This window comes from Oreochromis niloticus, linkage group LG4 (genome assembly GCF_001858045.2).
Source record: "Oreochromis niloticus isolate F11D_XX linkage group LG4, O_niloticus_UMD_NMBU, whole genome shotgun sequence".
Classification (NCBI taxonomy): Eukaryota; Metazoa; Chordata; class Actinopteri; order Cichliformes; family Cichlidae; genus Oreochromis; species Oreochromis niloticus.
The window spans coordinates 3456833-3478061 of record NC_031969.2 but is presented as its reverse complement, the minus strand read 5'-3'; the positions used below and the strand labels follow the sequence as shown (position 1 = coordinate 3478061).

The 21229-nt window shown below is 40.3% G+C and overlaps 2 protein-coding genes across 4 annotated transcripts in view; both read right to left on the bottom strand.

Annotated features, from left to right (window-relative positions):
• Positions 1 to 21229, bottom strand: part of LOC100689844 (battenin) — a 37292-nt gene that overhangs the window by 14267 nt on the left and 1796 nt on the right. The window contains exons 1-3 of one of the 3 annotated variants that reach the window (XM_019358322.2): positions 2195 to 2482; positions 2072 to 2108; positions 513 to 609 (exon numbers count right to left, since the gene is read on the bottom strand). The exons of the other annotated variants lie outside the window; for them this stretch is intronic. Of the exons in view, the coding sequence (XP_019213867.1) occupies positions 513 to 609; positions 2072 to 2108; positions 2195 to 2249 (189 nt within the window). The 5' untranslated portion in view covers positions 2250 to 2482. Of the gene's footprint in view, positions 1 to 512; positions 610 to 2071; positions 2109 to 2194; positions 2483 to 21229 lie in introns of those variants that run through there. 3 annotated transcript variants of the gene reach the window in all.
• Positions 15100 to 21170, bottom strand: LOC106098323 (battenin). The gene is made up of 4 exons (XM_025906685.1): positions 20950 to 21170; positions 20453 to 20538; positions 19016 to 19070; positions 15100 to 15734 (listed from the first exon to the last, which is right to left on the bottom strand). The coding sequence occupies exons 1-4, from the start codon at positions 20958 to 20960 to the stop codon at positions 15569 to 15571; spliced, it is 318 nt and encodes a 105-aa protein (XP_025762470.1). The 5' UTR covers positions 20961 to 21170; the 3' UTR covers positions 15100 to 15568.

Sequence of the window (21229 nt, the reverse complement as noted above, 5' to 3'; positions counted from 1 at the left end):
CGTGGCCACTGCCAAACTACACTACTCAAAAACATAAAGGGAACACTTGAATCACACATCAGATCTCAATGAATGAGATTTTTAACTTGAGAATCTTAACTGGTAAAGTATATCTTGCAATTTATTGTGAAAAAAAAAAGATGTAACAATGGAAATGGAATCAGAGGAAACCAAAGTCATCCTCTGCCTGGGACACGATGAGTATATGAGCTCTGGCAGCGCTCCTCCTTACATGACAGTCCTGCTGCTGGGTTAGAGCTGTGCACTCTGAATAGACTGCAGGTACCTTCTCTTACTATGAGCAGTGACATAGAAATAATTGTTGTTACTCCTCCAGTGCACCTTACGCCTCTTTCATTTGCACCTAAGCAGGTGAAATGCATTTACAACAGTTTCTGTTTCCTGATTGGACAGATCAACATCCCTAAAGACTTTGTGCCAGAATGCAATGATCAAGTATTCCTTTCATTTGTTTGAGCAGTGCATATTTAAATACACATTTGCTTTCTTACAGACGCCGTTTCATTTCGTGTCTCTTGTTTCTCGAGAATGTCATGTGCAGCACTCAGCATCACCACGTAAGCAAAGTTGTTGCACAAACCGAGGAGCCTGTATAGATGTGGAAAGATAAAAACGAGATACGGAGATGTATCAAAAAATAACAACTTCATCAGCGTCTGCAAAGTCTCTCTTAACAAAAAACCCTCCAAAGTATCGTGCAGTCATTATTGTGCACTTTAGAACCTTTTGCATTAGCAAGCATTTATCAGCTACTCATACTTTAGTTTTTAAAATTCCTTTAAGGCTACATTGTTTAAAATAATATTAAAACTGTTTCAACTTAAGTCTTATTCACTCACATGAATAAGACTTTTTCACGGTCTTTGTGCTTTCATGTCGTTAACCTTTGTTCTTTCACGCTTCTTCAAAGTCTTCCTTTTCCAACCTGCCTTCCATCTTCCTCCTGTCCATCCTTTCAGTTTGCTTCATCATTATTTTCTAGCTTTCATCTTCTTATAGCTTATGCTCCTTTGCTTCTTGTTTGTTTTCCAGTAGCAGCTAAAGTGCCTTTTCATTTCACTACCTGCTATGCCACCCTGGTCTTTCCATCTGTGTTCCAGTTTACTTATTAACGTGAATTATCAGTGTGACAGAATTCTATGACAACTTTTCTTTTGTAACTTATTTGTGGCTTTTTGTTTTTACTAGAAAGTGACGGTTGGATGGCAACAAAGTAAAGAGAGAGACCGAGGGAGAGACAATGCAGCAAATGGTAAACAGAACTCAGATCTCTGCAGTGAGTACGCAGGCCTCAGTACTTGGGGTCCGAGTACTCGGTCCTTGGCCTTTCTGTCTCCATTTTCCCCTTCGCTCCCTTTCTGTCGTACATGCTCGAGACCTTTACTCATGTGTGAGTCGCTGTCGTGCGCATTGAGCCGTGAGGAGGCGAGGAAGAGACGTGATATACGACACTGTGCTTCAGATAAAGTGATGGCTCTGAAGCAAAGACTCAAATGTACAAGAGAGGCTACTGATTATTCTCATGCTCAGTCCTGATTATCATCTTTGCTTTCCAGTGCCGACTCAAGTCTGTCGTTTTTCCACACAAAGACCTGACTGCACTCTCTCCACACACTGTGAATAGCCAGTCTCAGTGTACCACCTTGCATGTGGTCTTAGGAAGGCTTGCTGGAGGTCCTAAAACATTTCGCAGAGCTGCTTTAACAGAAAACACAAAAGGGGCGGGGCCCACAGCTGGAAGATGCGATCCATGGTGATAGGAGGACTCTACAAATAAGAACTAAAAGCATTGCATCATTTTTGCGTGTGATTAACATAACAGTGACGTTTACCTATAGGTTCTTATCACATTCCATTAAAATTTAGGGAGAAATGAGAGATGACGAAGCTGTGGACTTCACTTTCACAGTCAGCAATTCTTTTTATTCATATTAAGAAGTGCTTATGAGCGAACAACGTCTTTTACTATAGATACGACACAATATATATTTAGATGAAATAAGAGGGATCTTTCTTGTCGGTGATCTGTTGAAAATATCGGGACACTCACCAAAATCCAATCCAGTTGCGGATTTGTACGCAACGACCTATAAATGAGAGGATAAAGCAAACTTTAGGGACTCACGGAGCAATAATGCTGATAGTTACACGTGTCCGCCGCTGACACACTCACCGTTACCGTCAAGTCGCTGAAGAGGATCTAAGGTGACACTGGCTGGCTGCTCCATGTTTACAAACCAGTCCAGGCTAAATGAAAGAGAAACTGAGTTGGTCTCAAACCGCTGAAAAGCACACCGCTCTCATTCTAACAGTCTCGTGAGCTCCCAGCAACACTGGCGGGAAGCTGTCACTAAGAACGCGCTGTAGCTGCTTTTACGGTCCTCAGTGTCAGCTCGGCAACTTTCACCAACTTCCCCAAAGAAGCACCAGAGACGGCGCTTCAACTTAAAACCTCCCCGCGGAAACAATGTCAGCTCTGAACGTTCCTGTTCCGCCTGAGATATTAAGTTTGCTCAAATTCAAATAATGTCAAGTAGTCTCTACATAAAAAAAATGCCATCTTCAGAGATCGTAACACATACAAAATCACAGTTCTGTAAACCAAAAAAAAAAGACTTCTAAAAAGAAGACGGATTATAATATAGGTACAATAAGACATCATAAAAATACATGCAAAACACGTTATGTATATTAAAATATAAAATAAGTTAATGAATCGTGTTCACTACAGTCTGTTTAACAATATAAATAAAGATATTAGACATAAAAAATATCGGACATCGCTTTTTAGAATAACATCAATATGACATAATTTCATTGGAGAATAGGTGAAAGCAGTCTGGTAGTTGATCTGGTTTAACCTTTTATGCCTTACACTTTAACTCCATCATCACCCAGTTCATTATAAATTAAGTGGAAATTAAACACAGCAGTAGCAGGTAACTTTTTACGCGCAATGTGTCACACTCCAGGTCTAAGTGCAGATAAATCGAACAAAAGAGTTAAAACTCCTGACATATTGCAAAAATATTCAACCAAAGTCTTCAGTTATTTTTCCACTGTATGTGAAAATAGCATGTACATTTTTTCAGGGGTGGTTTGAGATGTAGAGGGCGGGAAGTTACTAATAATAGTCATCTCTCCAGCAGTGCATATAAAGCTGCACTTGTTCCCCCCTCACCATGCAGAGATACTCCTACACTGTGCTTCATCACAGCCATGGCTTTCTGCAAACTTCTGCTAACTGTGTTGGTACTGCTCTGTTACAACCCCCTCTGCTAGGCGTCAGGGGAGGAGCATCAAACATGCACCAAGGTTTAACAAAGTTCAGCAATATGAACAAGTTCAACAAAGATTGACGAGGGAGGCACGGAGGGCAAACTGCATGTTCAGTCCTAAGCAGCAGCCACTGAGTGAAGGACTTCCAGCCTTTTGTATTCCCCGGTAAATGCAGGCAGCCGTGTCATTGGTCCATCGTGTTCAAGGCTCCTGCAGCAGCCAATGGTGTGAGTGGTCTGGCACACTCTGATCTGCATGTAGTTGAGGCGGGCATAGGTCCGGGGCCAGCCAATCCCCCATGAGTCCTGGAACACTGATTTCTATAGAGGAAGGCGGGGCCACCTGAGGCCAGAGGCCGTAACATGCTCCACAACAGTGGTGGTGAGATAGAAAAATGCTGAACCTTAATTTCATAACTCCAGAGCCCAGATTCCAGAGCGCAGGCTCAATAGACTGATGCGCTAATGTTTATCATCCATTCTGAGCAAAATAGCAAACAGCTCTTACTTTGATGGGATTTAATTTTCTTAAATGCCTCAACCTTACATCCAGTATTTTGTTTGTGTTTTTCAGGTCTACTGGGAAATGAAGTGAGGAGCTCCATCACTGATGCACAGGATGCTCAAAAGGGAAGTTGGCCATGGATTGTCCACCTTAACATGACATCTAGTAGATCGAATACGGTGAAATGGCGCTGCGGCGGCACCATCATTGCAAAGCAGTGGGTGCTGACTTCTGCACACTGAAGATCTTCACTGTTACAAAAGCACCAGCTTAATTAAGAACAACCTTTTTACTAAAGAGGGAAAAAACAGAAAGAGAAGAGAGAAGAAAAAAAAGAAAGAAAAAAATGAGAAAAAAAAAGACTTCTGCACAGTGTCGATAAGTAAGTGTGTGTGCGTTTGCAGAAATGTGTCTCTTTACTTTTATGAACATTTTCCAGAACAGTCATACATGCGAGTATTTTAGGGGAATAATTACTCATAGGGACCTTTACTGTTGGCCAATAAAGAGAAAATCATTTCAAGACACTTCCTACTGGCCTAACTTCTCAGACCTGGAGGCCTCAATCAGTATTTAAATACACCACATGCACATTTCAGCATTTTAAGCTGTGTTTTTAGTGAGTAGCTGCATATTTACACAACCAGCAGATACTGCATCAAGCCCAAATTAATGTAATGTTTACTCTACTGCAGCTCCTTTTCTTTTGGTCTCTACCAACTATGGAAGAACATTTGCAGCCCTTTAAACTGCTGAATGCACCAGTGTCCACAAAACCCATGTGTAGTGTTGTTTTGTTGAAGGCTTCGTCATTCCAAAATACCATCCATCCATCCATCCATTCCCTTCCGCTTATCCTTTTCAGGGTCGCGGGGGGCGCTGGAGCCTATCCCAGCTGTCATAGGGCGAGAGGCGGGGTACACCCTGGACAGGCCGCCAGTCTGTCGCAGGGCCAACACACAGAGACAGACAACCATTCACACTCACATTCACTCGCACATTCACACCTAGTGGCAATTTAGATTATCCAATTAACCTATCCCCACAGCACCTAGCCCCACTAGCACAAGCATTCCAAAATACATGAGAGTTAATGTGTGTGTTTGTTTTGTCAGCAAGCCTGATCATCATCGATCGTTCATTACTATCGGCGCATATCAGCTGCAAAAGGTGGCTCACCGTTACATGGCTATAACCGATTTTATCCCATACTGAGACGTGGTCAACGGCAACTACGAAAATGACATTGCTCTGATCAAGCTGAGGAACCCGATTGCCTTTTCGAAAGATGTTGCACCAGTGGATCTACCTGACATCGATGACACCTTTAATCCATCATCTGAGTGCTGGATGACTGGCTGGGGGGGAAGTGGGAAATGGTGGTAAGTTAAGGACAGAAAGTAGGCTTTAAAATATACATGCTGTATCAAGGCAGGCTCACATTGTACTCCATTGTAAATATCCATACTGTCACCAATAAAACCGATGTTTATAAAGTGGGAATAAACTTGGCATACTAAAGTACTTTACAGATAAGAAACATCACCTTCTCTGTCACTGAGGAGCTAAATCAATGTCAAAAGTTGTATTAATTTGAAAAGTGATTTGAAAATGAAATTCCAAATGTTTATATTGAATAAAGTGTGTATAAAAAACAAATGAATTATTTTATTTGGAATAAATTATTCGTTTACACAGAAATCTTTTGGGTTTAAAAAAAAACATTTTAAAGTTTTTGTTTTTCACTTGTTTTTTCTTTCTTTTTCAGTTTCAGACTTTTGAGCCTGATTTTGTGTTGTGGGCGTGTACCAAGGGGAGGGGCGGGGTATATACAAATGATTGACAGCTCCAGTTTTACCCCAGCAACAGAGAATATTGTTTTCTGATTGGCTGGGCTGGGCTGCGTTATAAACTCTGTAGAGGAATCGAAGATTCGGCCTCAAATTCTGTATATTATTTTCAAATTTGAATCCCCCCCCCTTAGTGCATCTATAACTTTTGACTTGTAATAAAATAAAGAAATAATTCGAAGCAAAAAAAAAAGTGAAACTGTAAAAATAAAAAAGATTTGCATGAAAACAAATAATTAATTCAATATAAAAATTTTCATTTACTTTTTGAAAGACATTTTTTAATTTGTTAAACACCAAAATGTAATATTTCGATTTCAAATCACTTTTTCAAATAAAACTGATTTAGCTCCAAACCGTCACTTCCATACTTTTCCTGTGTCCATGCAGTTCCACTGCCCGATCCAGAAACCCTTCAGCAGCTGAGGATTTCCATCATGCCTCGGAGTACCTGTAAGAAGACGTATCCTCAAATAGCCTGTAATACACTTTGTGGTGCCAACAGCAAGGGAAGGGATGCCTGCAAAGTGAGTTTTTTTTAATGTGATTTTTTTCCCTCTTTTTTTGCATTGAATTAAATAGATGATTATACCTTTGAAAACACTTGATTTATCACACATGAAGTACTTAACTTTCACTCAGCTGAATTCACTTGACAGCTGTAGTTATTAGTTACTTTATAGTGTATAATTGAATCTGCTATTTTAAATGAGATCTAAACGGGAACAAAATGGCCACACTAGTGTTGTGCATTTTATTTCTACAGGGAAACTATGGTGGTCCCCTGGTGTGTCGTAAAGGGGGGAAATTTGTGCAGGTGAGTCATGGGAGTCCTGGCAGTTGTGGCCTCGCCAACCACCCTGGTGTCTATACTGAGGCTGCAAAGTATCCGACCTTCATAAATGACTTCTCTGACTCTTCTGAGAAACCTTCAACTTTCCTGTATTGCAAAGTCACTGCATGTTAATAGTAGCTGACCCTGATTCAGTTACCAGACTTCTTTGCATTAAAGCATCACTTTTAGGTCCTTTTTGTAATTTGATGAATTCCTGTTCATGTTTCAATAAAAGACACTGATGACACCTGCACATCATTAGCAACACCTTCATCAGGTACACAGTTTCATTACTTGTGTGCTAATGTTTTGGTCTAATTTGTGGCATTTTAATAAGTCTATACAGTAACTTCACCTCAACCAGTGAAACCAGCAACAATTGTACTGACTAGTGCTGGGCGATATGGAAAAAATATTTATCACGATATGAATTATTTTATATCACGATAACGATATATATCACGATATACCACCTGACCTGTGGTCATCTGGAAAGTATGCAGTCTGTAAACAGCGAGTGGAGAGGGTGCAGTCTTTGTTTTGAGTTACCATAAAGCATGTCGCAAATCCAGGTGCACGTAAAGCAGCACCATGTTGCAAAACCACAAGACGGAGTTTCTTTGCGAAAAATATCATTTTTTTTATACTTTATTTTCTCTTGCATAAAGTTAAGAGTATGTATAGTGAGAAGACAACACTAATATATTTGCCACAGGCTATTTAACCCTTTAAGACCTACCATAGAACCAAGTCCACCAGAGCTTATCTTTACATTTTACATGCTGTAGTGCCATTTGTGGGAGCATTTCTAGTTGCTATACATCCAAGAGCCATTTCTCTAATAAACTCTCTTTTCCAAAGATGAGTGATTTCTCGATCAGATAGATCTGTTTGTCTAAATCTATCTGATCGAGAAATCCCTCATCTTTGGAAAAGAGAGTTTATTACTGAGAAATGGCTCTTTCCAAAATAAAAGCTATACTATACGCTTCTTCTGGGGTATATTCTCAGCAGCATATTAAACATATCAGGTCCCCATAAGGAGAATCACGTGCTAACGGCTGTCTAAATGACTCGGGTAAAGTTTGTAGCATGCGTGCTTGTTGTTTTTGTCTGCTTCCACTTGTCTTTTAACTAGGATGATGTCGGCATAAATGTGCAGTCATATTTGTTGTGTTCCCACTAGTGCTGTCAGCGTTAATCTGAAATGACGTTAACACCACAACACGGCAAATCTCCGTTAACGAGCTACTGCGGATTGACCCGTGGGTGGGGCTGGACGGCGTCAACACGTTAACGAGCTAACTGCGCTAACGCAGTAGTTCCCACCCATGTAATTGAGCATTGCGTGGCACATCCGACATACTGTTTTACTTTTGTCCATGACACGCTTACCTTCAGCATCATACTTCACATGAAGACCAAAATAGTTCCAAACTCAGATCTGAATTAGGGTGGGGGAGGTTCAATTTGCCATGTTGCAACGAGCTTAGCTTCTGTCTTGCTAGCTTGCGCTGGGCTCAGTGGATCTGCGCTCGACAGTGCAGCCTAGGCGGAGTAGTCGAACGCAGATCCACTGAGCTCTCAACACAGACAGCATCGTCAGAAGAAAAGTTGATAAAATAAATTAAAAATGTTGTATTGTTTGATACACATGCATACCGAACCGAAAGCACTGTGTCGAACGGTTCAATATCGATACGAGTATCGTTGCACCCCTAGTGTTTACGTTGCAAATGTGCCTTTGTGACATTCATTAGTGCCCTCACTGACACACAAAACAAAACGACTACACAACAGAACAACTACACAAGACAACACAACACACTAAGTATACACTCCACACTAAACATCACAAATCTCCCACATCTAAAAATTCTCTCTCTCACTCACTCGCTCTGTCTCGCTGCCGTTACTGTCGCTCCCAAAACTTTCCCCTCTTCCTAAACAACCAAATCCCACGTGTTGACTTTTTTTTTAATTGGTCGACATGGTGCATTTTTCCACCGATAGGAAAGAGGTGGCTTTTTTTCTTTCTTTACTGTTGTCGCGCTGTCTTTAGAAAACGCTTAAAACACACACACACACACATAAAAAACGTGACGACAGTATTTAGAAAAAAGCATGGCTTATATATATTATCATAACTCTGGATTTACTGGCCTGTAATTAAAATCTAAAAACTTTGAAGTCCGAACTTTCAATGTGGGCTGAAATAGAGACTCAGTGTGGCTGCAGCTTGTTGCTATGTCAGCTTACATCAGTCATGTGATTTGGAGGTGCAGCGTGTCTGTGGACCACAGAGGGTTAATAACACTCACCTTCATTCCATTTTCAGAGTGTAACATCCACCCACCTGTGTAAAATCTGAAATTCCCATGGTGTTGTTCAAAATGTGCTCTGGCACAATCATAAGCATCGCTTGCTACTGAAAACAAGAAAAAAGCCGGTCCTGCTATGGGCTGAACCATTTGTTAATGGTGGAGGGGGGGAACACTATGCAATATATTCAGTTTTAGCATTTATATTCACTGTTGACTGTAACTACGCTCAAACTGTTAATGCTATCTTATTTTAATAAACAACACTGTCATATGCAAAACTGGAGTGGCACTTGGGGTGGCAAGGGATCATTTTAGGGTGGCACTTGCCACCCCATGCCACCCTTCTAGATCCGCCCCTGGTCATATCGCCCAGCACTAGTACTGACTTGACATTTAAGTATTAAATATATATGTATTATTGTGCAAAAGTCTTGACCAGCCCTTACTTTCTTTATATTTGCTTCCCAGGAACCAAAATTTCTTGTCATTTTTTAAACTCTCTCGGCTTTCTGAAGATATTTTAAGTTTTTTCTTGAACACTGGCTTCTTTTTTACTCATTTTCAGTCCAGGCCTTATACCTGAATATTTTTAGAGGCAGGTTTTGTTTGTTAAGCCATCTGACACTGACTAATGATTCATTTCAAAAAGACAACCGAACTAAACTGATTCATCAGGGTTTGTTCACACAACAAAGAACCTATTTTAAATTAAGCACTTTGTTAGTCATTGCAAAAATGCCAGTGATAAATGCAGTTTTGTAATAGTGTATTAACACAGAAAACATGGTCCTGTTTTTTTTAATTCGGATTTATTTAATACTCTAAGGTTACGTTTGTGTTCCAGATTTTGGTTTTTATAGCTCATATCCGCTTAGTGCTTGTATTTTCTGGCCTTAGTTTTGTTATTTTGTGTTTAGGTTTATGTTATCATACCTCCTATGTGTTCCATGTCCTATGTTTAGTAAATAGTATTTCTCTTGACTTTGTGTTTGCTATTTCTGTCTTGTTTCCATGTCTGTTTATCGCCAGTGCCTGTGGCAAGCTTGTGTTCTCAAGCTGGGTCCCAGTGTGCGTTTCCTGTTTTATTTTGATATTTTCCTGCCTCGTGTGTGTTGTTAGTAGCACTGTACAATACTGTAAATTTCGGTATTGATCTGATACCAAATAAAAACAGGACCAGTATCGGCGATACAAATACAGGTACAGATACTTTTAACCTATAAAGGGAATTTATGAAAGGGAGAGCAGTGTGTCATGATTTATGAGATTTATCATCATCAAGGAGCCAAATTCAGAATACATTCTAATGACCACTAAATGACTGGCTTTGACTTTTGACAATTATTAGTTAAGACAGTGAAAAACAACTTTCAGCTTTTTGTGGATACTGAAGCTGGGTTGCTTAGAGACATGGAAGATAAATGTGTGTGTGAATAGCCTTCCCAATGCCGTGTCCTCAATCATATTGAAACATTGGTGGACTTACTGGAAAACAAGCCACAAGTGCAACAACTTACTAAGGGACACTTAATCAAATGTTAGAGTGTGCGTGTGTGTGTGTGTATATATACGGGTTCTTATTATCTTGGTGGGGACCAAAATCTGAATACTGGTGGGCACCCAACTAAAATCCAGGTCCCCACAGGGTTGAAGGCATTTTTCAGACTCAAAATGTGGTTTTACTGTCAGGGTTACAATTGAGTTATGGTTAGGGTTAGGGTAAGGGGCTAGGGAAAGCATTATGACAATGGGATGTGATGACGAGGATTGCAAACCACATCTGCTGCCCTCAGGTGAATGTATGGCTATTCACCCTATGCAGCGAGCTTAACATAAGAGGAGATGGTTCCAGGAACGACAGGACACATCGCTTTGTCTTTGTGTCTTTAACTGAAGACCATTTTTTCCTCTTTTAATTTGTAAGACTGTGAACATACAGTAAAATAATATGTAAGCATCAGTATCGACATATTTTGTAACCAAAAACAGAAGTTAGCAACATAGCTTTTCTTATGCTTTACATTCACCATAAACATCTTTCCTTATACGTTCAAAAAACCTCTTAACACTAGGTTTACTAAACCTGTAACATGAAAGTAACAAATCTTACAGAAAATAAAGCTACACATTGCTTACTTACAGATTATGGTTCAACAAACTCCCTAGCGATGTAAACTGGGCTTAAAGTTGTGCAGCTTGTTTTCTGCTCCAGGCATTTTCTCACACTGCCTGCGTGAACTTTTCCTGGTGCTTACAACACATCACCAAAGGGGGCAGTGTAGTGCACACAAAATAACTAAAGAAGAAGCCACAAACTCAAGGGGTAATACTGCCCACTAGTGGGAAAACTGAGAAACGCACCAGCCAAAGAAACCCAATAAAGTAACAACAGAGGGGCAGAATACCACACGTGTGTGTTTTTTTTTTTGGGGGGGGGGTATGTATACTTTTGACCCTGCCTCTGGTAGCTCATTCCCCAGACTGTCCAGTTTTGTAGGTTTTATTGTCACAAAAAACCCAGAAGTGTCCATAGTTGAAAGAAATACAGAGAAACTTTTCTTTCATATATTGTTTATTGCTTAATTACTTTGTGTAGTATGAATGTCCATAAATGTCTTTTACCAGGAAAAGCTCTAAAACTTATAAATATACAGTTAAAGGTTCAAACTGTATTCTTGTGCTTGTTGGTGGTGAGCAGCAGATCAAGCAAGTATTATAAATGGCTTCAAGCGCAAAGTCAGACACTCACATTAGGCAGGTTAGACACACATATTTGTGTGTACACACTTTGAGCACAGCAGCCACAAATACTGATGTATAAATCTATTGTTTGTAGTGAGCAGCCAGTGAGATGAAAGTTGCAGGTTAAGCACCAAGGCATCCCTCTGGTGCTGATTTGTATTTTATTCTAATTTCTCACCTGCAGAACACTGAGAATCCACACTTTCCTGATCTTCAGCCAGCGCAGAGAGGATCGAGAGACCAGTACACCAAGCTGGTACAGAGTCTGATACCTGAGGATGCAAACAAGAAACAAATAGAGCGGCACACAATCTGCATGAAGTCATTCATACTGAATATTCTCTGTAATGGATCACTGACCAGCGATACTGAGCTGCATGGGTCAGAATATATTGTGGAAGAACAGGAGTTCCATCTTACAGAGGGGAAAAATATTCTTGGTTCAATATTCTCACATCACACAAAATCAGAGCCAAGTTTCACTTAACAGCATGCAGTGAGCTGAGTGTGCTATGGGCTCAAATTGTGGTCATAAATATTCTGTACTTGTAAATCAGGATTTGTATGTGTAAAAAGAATTTGTGTGTGTGTAAAAAAGATTTGTGTGTGGACTAGGGATGGGTACCGGTAATGGCACCAGTTCTGACATAAACGGTAATAACCAGACCGAAAAACAGCACACATTTTGGTGCTTTATTTCGGTGCTTTTTTTTACTGAGATGTCATGCACTTTGGATTCTAGCCAATCATTTTACGTTTCCGAGGATAGTAGGCAGGCCCAGGTACATGCGTTCTTTTAGAGCAGAGCTACAGATTAAAAATGCCCAAGGCGAAGCGGTCAAAGTCTGGCTGTACTTCACAGTAAAAGATGCAAACTCAGCAGCCTGCAACAAGTGCTTTAAGCTGATACTGTGCAAAGGAGGTAACTCCTCGAATCTGATGAAACACCTAGCGACGTATAGGATTTTGTTAAAAGCCAAGAAATGCACCGTATTTGATGGCTTGCTGCGAGACCTCACACCATGCACATCTACTGCGGGTGTGGTGCCTGTTATCGGACCCGGAGTTAGCAACATCCCCCAAAAACCCGAAGAGTAGAGTCCTGGCCAGTGTAGCAGAAATGATGACGGATGATGATGGCAGCAGCAGCCGTTTTTCTCTGCGTGAGTAGCTTAATGTTGTCCGTGTGTAATTTACGTTAAGTAGGTTAACCATGTTATTAAATTAATGCATGTAAGGTGAACTAGCAAACACTGGTAGTTACATGCGGCTGTCTTCTTGTTTGATGGCAGATACTAACTTCACCCTGGCCAAAAAGGCTAAAATGACCAAAGAAAAAGTGGGAAACAGTTAAACATGAATAACACTGTATTTGTTTTGTTGGTGCATTACCCGCTCCCTCATGGAAACAGTTCATTATCCACTGCTCTTAGCCCTGCTCAAGTTTGAACTGGATTGGCTACACTGTTGCTCAAAAATGAGCACAGAGTAAATTATCACACTCCTCACACACACTCTTCACTCTGCTGCCTTCTGGCAAAGACGTACCGGAGCATTCGGGCCCTCACTGCCAGACCGTGAAACTATTTCTTCACCCAAACGTCAGACTCCTGAACACTCACACTGGACTGACACACACACAAACAATCTCATACACACAAACATGCACACCTTCATGCATCAAGCTATATTTTGCACAATGCTCAGAGTTTTTTGCACAACCAACTGTCATTGTTGCACATTTCTATTGCACTGTTGTGTCTGTATCATTCTGCTCTGTCTGGTGCTGCAACGCTTTTTGCAATTTTTGCACACTTGCACTTTATGTAGTCCTGTGTTGATTGTCTGTTATATGTAGCACCATGGTCCTGGAGGAACGTTGTCTCGCTTATTCTTTTCATAGGAATCTGTTGTGGAAAACACAAACACCTTTTATTTACATGTTAATTCAATTCAATTCAATTTTATTTATATAGCGCCAAATCACAACAAAGGTCGCCTCAAGGCGCTTTATATTGTACAGTAGATCGCACAATAATAGATACAGAGAAAAACCCAACAATCATATGACCCCCTATGAGCAAGCACTTTGGCGACAGTGGGAAGGAAAAACTCCCTTTAAGAACTCAGTTATAGCTAACTAATGTGTGTACAATACCAAAGAGATCTGTTGTTGTTGTTTATACTTCAAATGATAAAATAATAAAAATAATAAAGTGAGCCCTGTTTTGCAATTTGAAAATTTCAAATATGGGCTATAAACCTGGTGACTGACAGATTAATAACATTACATCTACCTTCTTAGCTGAGGTAAACATATACTAATGTTGTGCTTTAAATCCAATTCTACATCAGTATTCTCTGTTGAATAAACGTATACATGTGGATTAGTTCAACTGCAGGAATGTCCTAAAGACCTTTAATTCCTGACCCTGGGTCCTCCGTGAATTACGCTGAAACAGGCCCATTCTCATCAGCTGAATTCTCCTCTAACATTGAAACATTTCTCCCACTGAAAGCACCAAATCCATATGAACAGCAACATTCTGGGATTTTATTACCTGGATGTTTGAGCATGCATCCAGACATATAGTTAAGCGAAGTTAAGGCCTGGGTGGTGTCTAATTTCTTTAATTTCAACGAAAATAAAACCAAAGTTATTGTTTGTGGACCAAGTTGCAATTCTAGCATCTCACATTTTAATTTGCGCAGTTTAGAACCTTTTATCAAATCACATACTAAAAATTTGGGGGTTATAGTTGACAATAAGTTCACCTTTGAGAAACAGATTAGTTTAGTTGTCTTTCTTTAAACTGAGACTTTTATCCAAGGTGAGATCTTTTTTGTCTTTTAAAACCTAGACTGAGCAATTCACGCTTTCATCCTATCCCAACTGGACTATTGTAATTCTTTATATGTAGGCATTAGCCAGACTTGTCTTGCAAGGTTCCAGCTGGTCCAGAATGCCGCTGCTCGTCTTTTGACACGAACAAAGAGAAATGAACTTATCTCCCCAGTGCTTGCCTCGCTTCACTGGTTCCCTGTACGTTTTAGAATCACTTATAAAATGTTATTGGTGACTTACAAAGCACTGAATGGAGAGGCCCCAGGGTATCTGTCAGGCCTACTGCAGCCTTATATGCCCCCCAGAGCTCTTAGATAGGGTGATCTTTTGCTCTTGGTCACTCCAAGGTCGAGGCTGGTTCTTAGAGGTGATCGCGCATTTACGGTTGTGGCGCCTAAATTGTGGAATGATATGCCTCTCCACATTAGACAGGCTCCTACCCTGAACCTTTTTAAATCCCATCTTAAAACACATCTCTACTCACTGGCTTTTAATACTGCATGAGAGTTATTTACTTGTTTATTTGTTATTAGCTATTTGGCATTGATGTTAATTAATATTGTTATTTTATTGTGTAATTTGTATGTTTGTACAGCACTTTGGTCAACACCACTGTTGTAATTAAAAGTGCTATATAAATAAACTAAGCTAAACATACCTTTGAATTATTTCACTATTTTCCATCTAAATGACACACATCTTCCCCTAAGTGATGACCTCCTTTTATCAATTTCAATAAAAATGTAGAATAGTGCGTTTCCTCTCACCATGTCAAACAGATAAACTGACACGTGTTAATGATCATCTGATTAGATAAGAGCAAAGCAACGCTCTCGGATGTTTCAGACGTGTCTATTGGGCAACAGTGTGAAGTCATCATTGTGAGAAAATGGAGTCTCTGTAGACAAACTTCAAACTCAAAGGATTTTAAATCTTTATCATATTTGTTACATCTGCCTTTTTTGTGCAAATTGTTGCTTAAAACATTTATGCAGTTTATGTATTCTTGGGGAAAAACAAAACCGATGCCATGGAGGACTCAGAAACTTGCAGGAACTCATGTGTTAGTGTTCAGTTAGTAGATATATCAACCAATGAAACAGGGTTTGTCTTCACGGGATCTGGTCGCTGATCTTTATTTACATTTCAGTTTATTGCTGATTCCATGCTACACCCTTCTAATGTGACATTTACCTGTGGTGGAGCTCTCGGGCTCCTCGTCGTCTGAACTGTCCAGAAGTTGCTGTCTGTCCTCAGAGACCAAAGCTGCATACTCAGTCTCCTTGGTCCTCCACTGAGGTAATGAAGGTGGATAAACCAGCAGGAAGAAATAGCTGGCAAAAGCATTGGGATGAAGAAGAAGAAGAAAAATTATTTTATGTGTAAGTTTCAGCTTCATTTATACACAGTTTACAGGGAAAAAGTCTCAACAGGAAATACAAACTACATCCAGCCAATGTTTCGTATGACTGAAGTGAACTGGAGTCAACTGAGCTCAATTAAAGCGATTATATGGCCACCACCTCATCTCCACAGATGAAAGCATTGGGCTACCTACACCTTAGACCTACAGGAGCTTAATTCAAAATTGGACCCTTGTTTAGTCTCACTGTGGCATGCAGGACTCTAAAAATGATGAATGGACTGACTGTCTGAGCTCAGAGGCAAGCTTGGATAAGGCCTGCATAAAGGAAGGCTCCAATAAGACCAGTAGCACCAGTGCCTGAGCCCCAGCCTTCCAGTACACTCCTGGAGCAGGCAGAAAACCACCGTTAATATCCCAGAGTAAAAATAAAAACACAGTTGGAAGACCATTCACAGCTTCTTAAACTCATTTCTGACCGGGACTTTATCTGCTGTGAGTCTGAGCTGTAGGCAGGATCACTGCTAGAAGGAAATTTGGCTGATTTTCTTGAAGTTACTGTAAAAAAGCTCTGTCACTGTGGATCTTGATATTTAGAGTCAAGCGCCCAAACTACCTAACTTAATGGAAAATGTCTCATATCAAGAATATCAGACTGATAACTCCTTCATAACTTTTTCTTGCAACCCTGTAGCAGTCCATCTGTTCTCTGCTAGGCGTCAGCACAGCTAGTCACTGATGCCAGCTGATCTATGCTGCTGATGTCTTTAAATTATCTGAAAGGTCATATAACTCTGTGGTGCAGACTGTCCAAGAAGTCAGAAAAATCTGCTGTTTTGTGTTTTTTTAGTGTGTAACTTATTAATGAGGAGGTATGTGTGTGTGTGTGTGTGTGTGCACAGCTTATGGAGACAGCACTCCAACTTCTGCTTGCTTCTGGCGCCATAAAACACTAATGGGTGGTGTCAGGGTGACAATGATGAATGGATACTTATGTAAAATTCATGCAAATTTTGTCATCATGCAGGAATTTAAAGATTGTGAAGAAAGTAGAATTTCAAAAGTGCAAACTTTACCCTACACTTTGGGCACAGACCCAAGTCATTTCATCTGGACAAGCTCTGTTTGAATCTTCAATAAGAGAGCAGCAACTTAATCAGAATCGTGTTTATTGACCATGTATATGTGCAAACATATACAGGGAGTGCAGAATTATTAGGCAAATGAGTATTTTGTCCACATCATCCTCTTCATGCATGTTGTCTTACTCCAAGCTGTATAGGCTCGAAAGCCTACTACCAATTAAGCATATTAGGTGATGTGCATCTCTGTAATGAGAAGGGGTGTGGTCTAATGACATCAACACCCTATATCAGGTGTGCATAATTATTAGGCAACTTCCTTTCCTTTGGCAAAATGGGTCAAAAGAAGGACTTGACAGGCTCAGAAAAGTCAAAAAATAGTGAGATATCTTGCAGAGGGATGCAGCAGTCTTAAAATTGCAAAGCTTCTGAAGCGTGATCATCGAACAATCAAGCGTTTCATTCAAAATAGTCAACAGGGTCGCAAGAAGCGTGTGGAAAAACCAAGGCGCAAAATAACTGCCCATGAACTGAGAAAAGTCAAGCGTGCAGCTGCCAAGATGCCACTTGCCACCAGTTTGGCCATATTTCAGAGCTGCAACATCACTGGAGTGCCCAAAAGCACAAGGTGTGCAATACTCAGAGACATGGCCAAGGTAAGAAAGGCTGAAAGACGACCACCACTGAACAAGACACACAAGCTGAAATGTCAAGACTGGGCCAAGAAATATCTCAAGACTGATTTTTCTAAGGTTTTATGGACTGATGAAATGAGAGTGAGTCTTGATGGGCCAGATGGATGGGCCCGTGGCTGGATTGGTAAAGGGCAGAGAGCTCCAGTCCGACTCAGACGCCAGCAAGGTGGAGGTGGAGTACTGGTTTGGGCTGTATCATCAAAGATGAGCTTGTGGGGCCTTTTCGGGTTGAGGATGGAGTCAAGCTCAACTCCCAGTCCTACTGCCAGTTTCTGGAAGACACCTTCTTCAAGCAGTGGTACAGGAAGAAGTCTGCATCCTTCAAGAAAAACATGATTTTCATGCAGGACAATGCTCCATCACACGCGTCCAAGTACTCCACAGCGTGGCTGGCAAGAAAGGGTATAAAAGAAGAAAAACTAATGACATGGCCTCCTTGTTCACCTGATCTGAACCCCATTGAGAACCTGTGGTCCATCATCAAATGTGAGATTTACAAGGAGGGAAAACAGTACACCTCTCTGAACTGTCACGGCTGGGGCAGCAGTCGTGTGAAGGTGAGAAAGGAGGATCCAATGGCAGACAGTGGTGGAGGTGCAAGTGGGATTTATTTATAGCAAACAAAACCAAGATGTGGGCAGAACAGAACATAACCCTAAACTGGGAAAAGTAACACAAAGGGAGGACACGGGGCGAGACGCAGAGAGACACGGTGAACACGGAATAATGCAGAGACCACAGAGGGTTCACAGAGAAACACGGAGGATGAACACAGACGACGCGACGAGGAGCACAGGCAGACACGCAGTATAAATACACACACCAGGTAATTAGGAAATGGCAGACAGGAGGGGACACACCATGACATGAACAGTGTCTGGGAGGCTGTGGTTGCTGCTGCACGCAATGTTGATGGTGAACAGATCAAAACACTGACAGGATCCATGGATGGCAGGCTTTTGAGTGTCCTTGCAAAGAAAGGTGGCTATATTGGTCGCTGATTTGTTTTTGTTTTGTTTTTGAATGTCAAAAATGTATATTTGTGAATGTGGAGATGTTATATTGGTTTCACTGGTAAAAATAAATAATTGAAATGGGTATATATTTGTTTTTTGTCAAGTTGCCTAATAATTATGCACAGTAATAGTCACCTGCACACACAGATATCCCCCTAAAATAGCTAAAACTAAAAACAAACTAAAAACTACTTCCAAAAACATTCAGCTTTGATATTAATGAGTTTTTTGGGTTCATTGAGAACATGGTTGTTGTTCAATAATAAAATTATTCCTCAAAAATACAACTTACCTAATAATTCTGCACTCCCTGTACAAGGAATTTGGTTCTGGTAGATGGTGACTCTCAAGCACAGCAATGTAAATCACAACAATATGTAAACGACACAATAGATACACAAAATCAAAAATGGCAAAATCAAAATTGGCAAAAAGAATGACTGAAAAGTGAGTGTTTACCTGCTGAAAAACAACAACTCTCCCAGTCCCGAGCTGATACTGGCAAAGATCACTCCTACAAACACAGCGACAGAGAACGTGAGTGAGTGAGTGAGTGAAGTGGAAGAATTCATTCTTTTGTTTGAAAGGACAAACTTTAATAAAAAGAGCTCATTTTTCTTACAGCGCCCGTTTGGGCAGTCACAATGGTTACATCTCACTTACTCATAACTGAATCAAATTTAGTTGCTCTTTATTGACTCATTTTACTCAAATAGAGGTCTGCTTGATTCTAACAGTAATATCTGAAATAGCGTTGTCTATTAAAATACAGCATTTCTAATGCTACTGCTAATGATATTTTGACACAGTCCACAGACATTCACAGAAAACATTACCACTAAACTCTCTCAGTTGCAGAGAGTGAGCACAGATCTAAAATACTATTTGTGCAAACATTCACCTTTACCTACTAATACAAATATCAATGCCAAATCCGCCCCTCTTTGTGATGTAAAATATTATTTCCAGACTCACCTCTCTATTGTGTTATAAAATATTTCACTAGCTGGGCCCATGTCCTCATTTTGGGTTTGACAGTGTTTTAGTAGGTAATACAAACAGCTAGCCGCAGAAGCCCTTTACAGCCTATCAGGACATTTCTAGCAAGCAGGGGCCATCATTGTATCTGGTATCCAGTTCTTCCAGTACATCTGTGGTGCCAGTATCACTACTGCTTCAAAGCAAAGGCCAAAATTAAATGTAAAATGCTAGTTTGGCCTCATATCAGCAAAAAGGCCACTCATCTTAAGGTTTACATGCATACACAGCCAGCAGGATTATTATAAAAACACTAGTACCTACAGTGGCAGCCTTTAGTTTGGGGCTGGTATGTTTGGTGCCTTGGAGCCCCGTTTTTCTGCTGCCTCACCTTTATACTCAGCATTTCCTGAAAGCACTCCCTCATCCACTCTTTAACTGGTACTTTTCCAAACAACCAAGTGTTGGTCATCTTCAATTTGTGATTCCAGCAGAGTGCTCAGTGCTTTGTGGAATCATTCCAAGTTAAATACAAACTAGTACACAGAAAAAGAGCGGGACAAACAGGGTCATTAAAATGGCTCCATTGCTCATTATGGGACATGCCGAAAATTCATCGATGCATTATCGCTGTCCTGTAACCGACTGCTGATTCATATTAAACTTCCTACTTCTCATAAAGTCTTTGATACATCTATTTGACAGAAGCGTGAACTGGTACGATAAATTATTATTTATAGCAGCAGTAAAGCTCTATCAAGCTTCTGTAGAACAACCACAGATGCTCACAGTAGATAAGAGGAAATTAAACCGAAGCAAATAACTCAAATTTTATCTAATCCACCTTCTAAAATCTCATCAGAGCCATATCAGACACCCTAATGATAAAAGATCTGAATTATTAACAGATTGCTTTACCGAGAATACTCATCCACACAGCTGAGGAGAAGGACACCAGAAGGAAACTCTTTGCTGCTATGATGGCACAGAACAGCACTCGAACACTGGGATAAAAGAACAGGAATTAACCAGGAAAGCTGGAAAGCACCATGGCAGCGATGTTTTTATGCAGACAGCAAGAAGTACAAAAAGAGCGCTAAAGGTGGGAGTGAGAGGAAATAATATGCAAATAAAACAAAGTTCTTGTTGTTTGCTTCTTCTTTCTTTTTTTAAACCAACCTCAAACCTCATTTTGCCAGCTGGGCTAAAATCCTGAAACTGATACAAACACATTACTGTAAATCAAGAAGGACGTCACTGTTTTTGTCATTCGCAAGTTTGTCAAAGAAACATCTATTTTTTTTTATTATCAGTGCAGTGAAATCAGCTCGTACCAGTAATGTGAATGATGATTGTTAGTTACTGTAAAAACACAGCAAGTGCAAACAAAGAACAGCAATCAAAGTAATAATTACCCATAAGGCATTTTGTGGATCACGAAGGGAGCAAACACTTTGATGAAGAGTGTTGGTAGGATGTCAGCTAACAGCACAGCCTGCCAAGAAAAATGTAACAACTGAACATCTGTGGACACAAATGATAGAGCTTTTAGTGTCCTCTTCTGTCACACCAAGCGTCCTTATGCCCTCCTTCACTATCATCCATCAATCTCCTCTGAGGTCTTCCTCTATTCCTCTTTTACACTCAATTCAATTCAATTCAATTTTATTTATATAGCGCCAAATCACAACAAAA

Excerpts from the sequence above, each read along its gene's own strand:
- LOC106098323 (XM_025906685.1), bottom strand. Across the intron at positions 19,071-20,452 it reads TGTGTGGATGAGTATTCTCG|GAGTGATCTTTGCCAGTATC; the intron begins GTAAAGCAATCT and ends CTGTGTTTGTAG. Across the intron at positions 15,735-19,015 it reads GAGTTGTTGTTTTTCAGCAG|CTATTTCTTCCTGCTGGTTT; the intron begins GTAAACACTCAC and ends TGCTTTTGCCAG.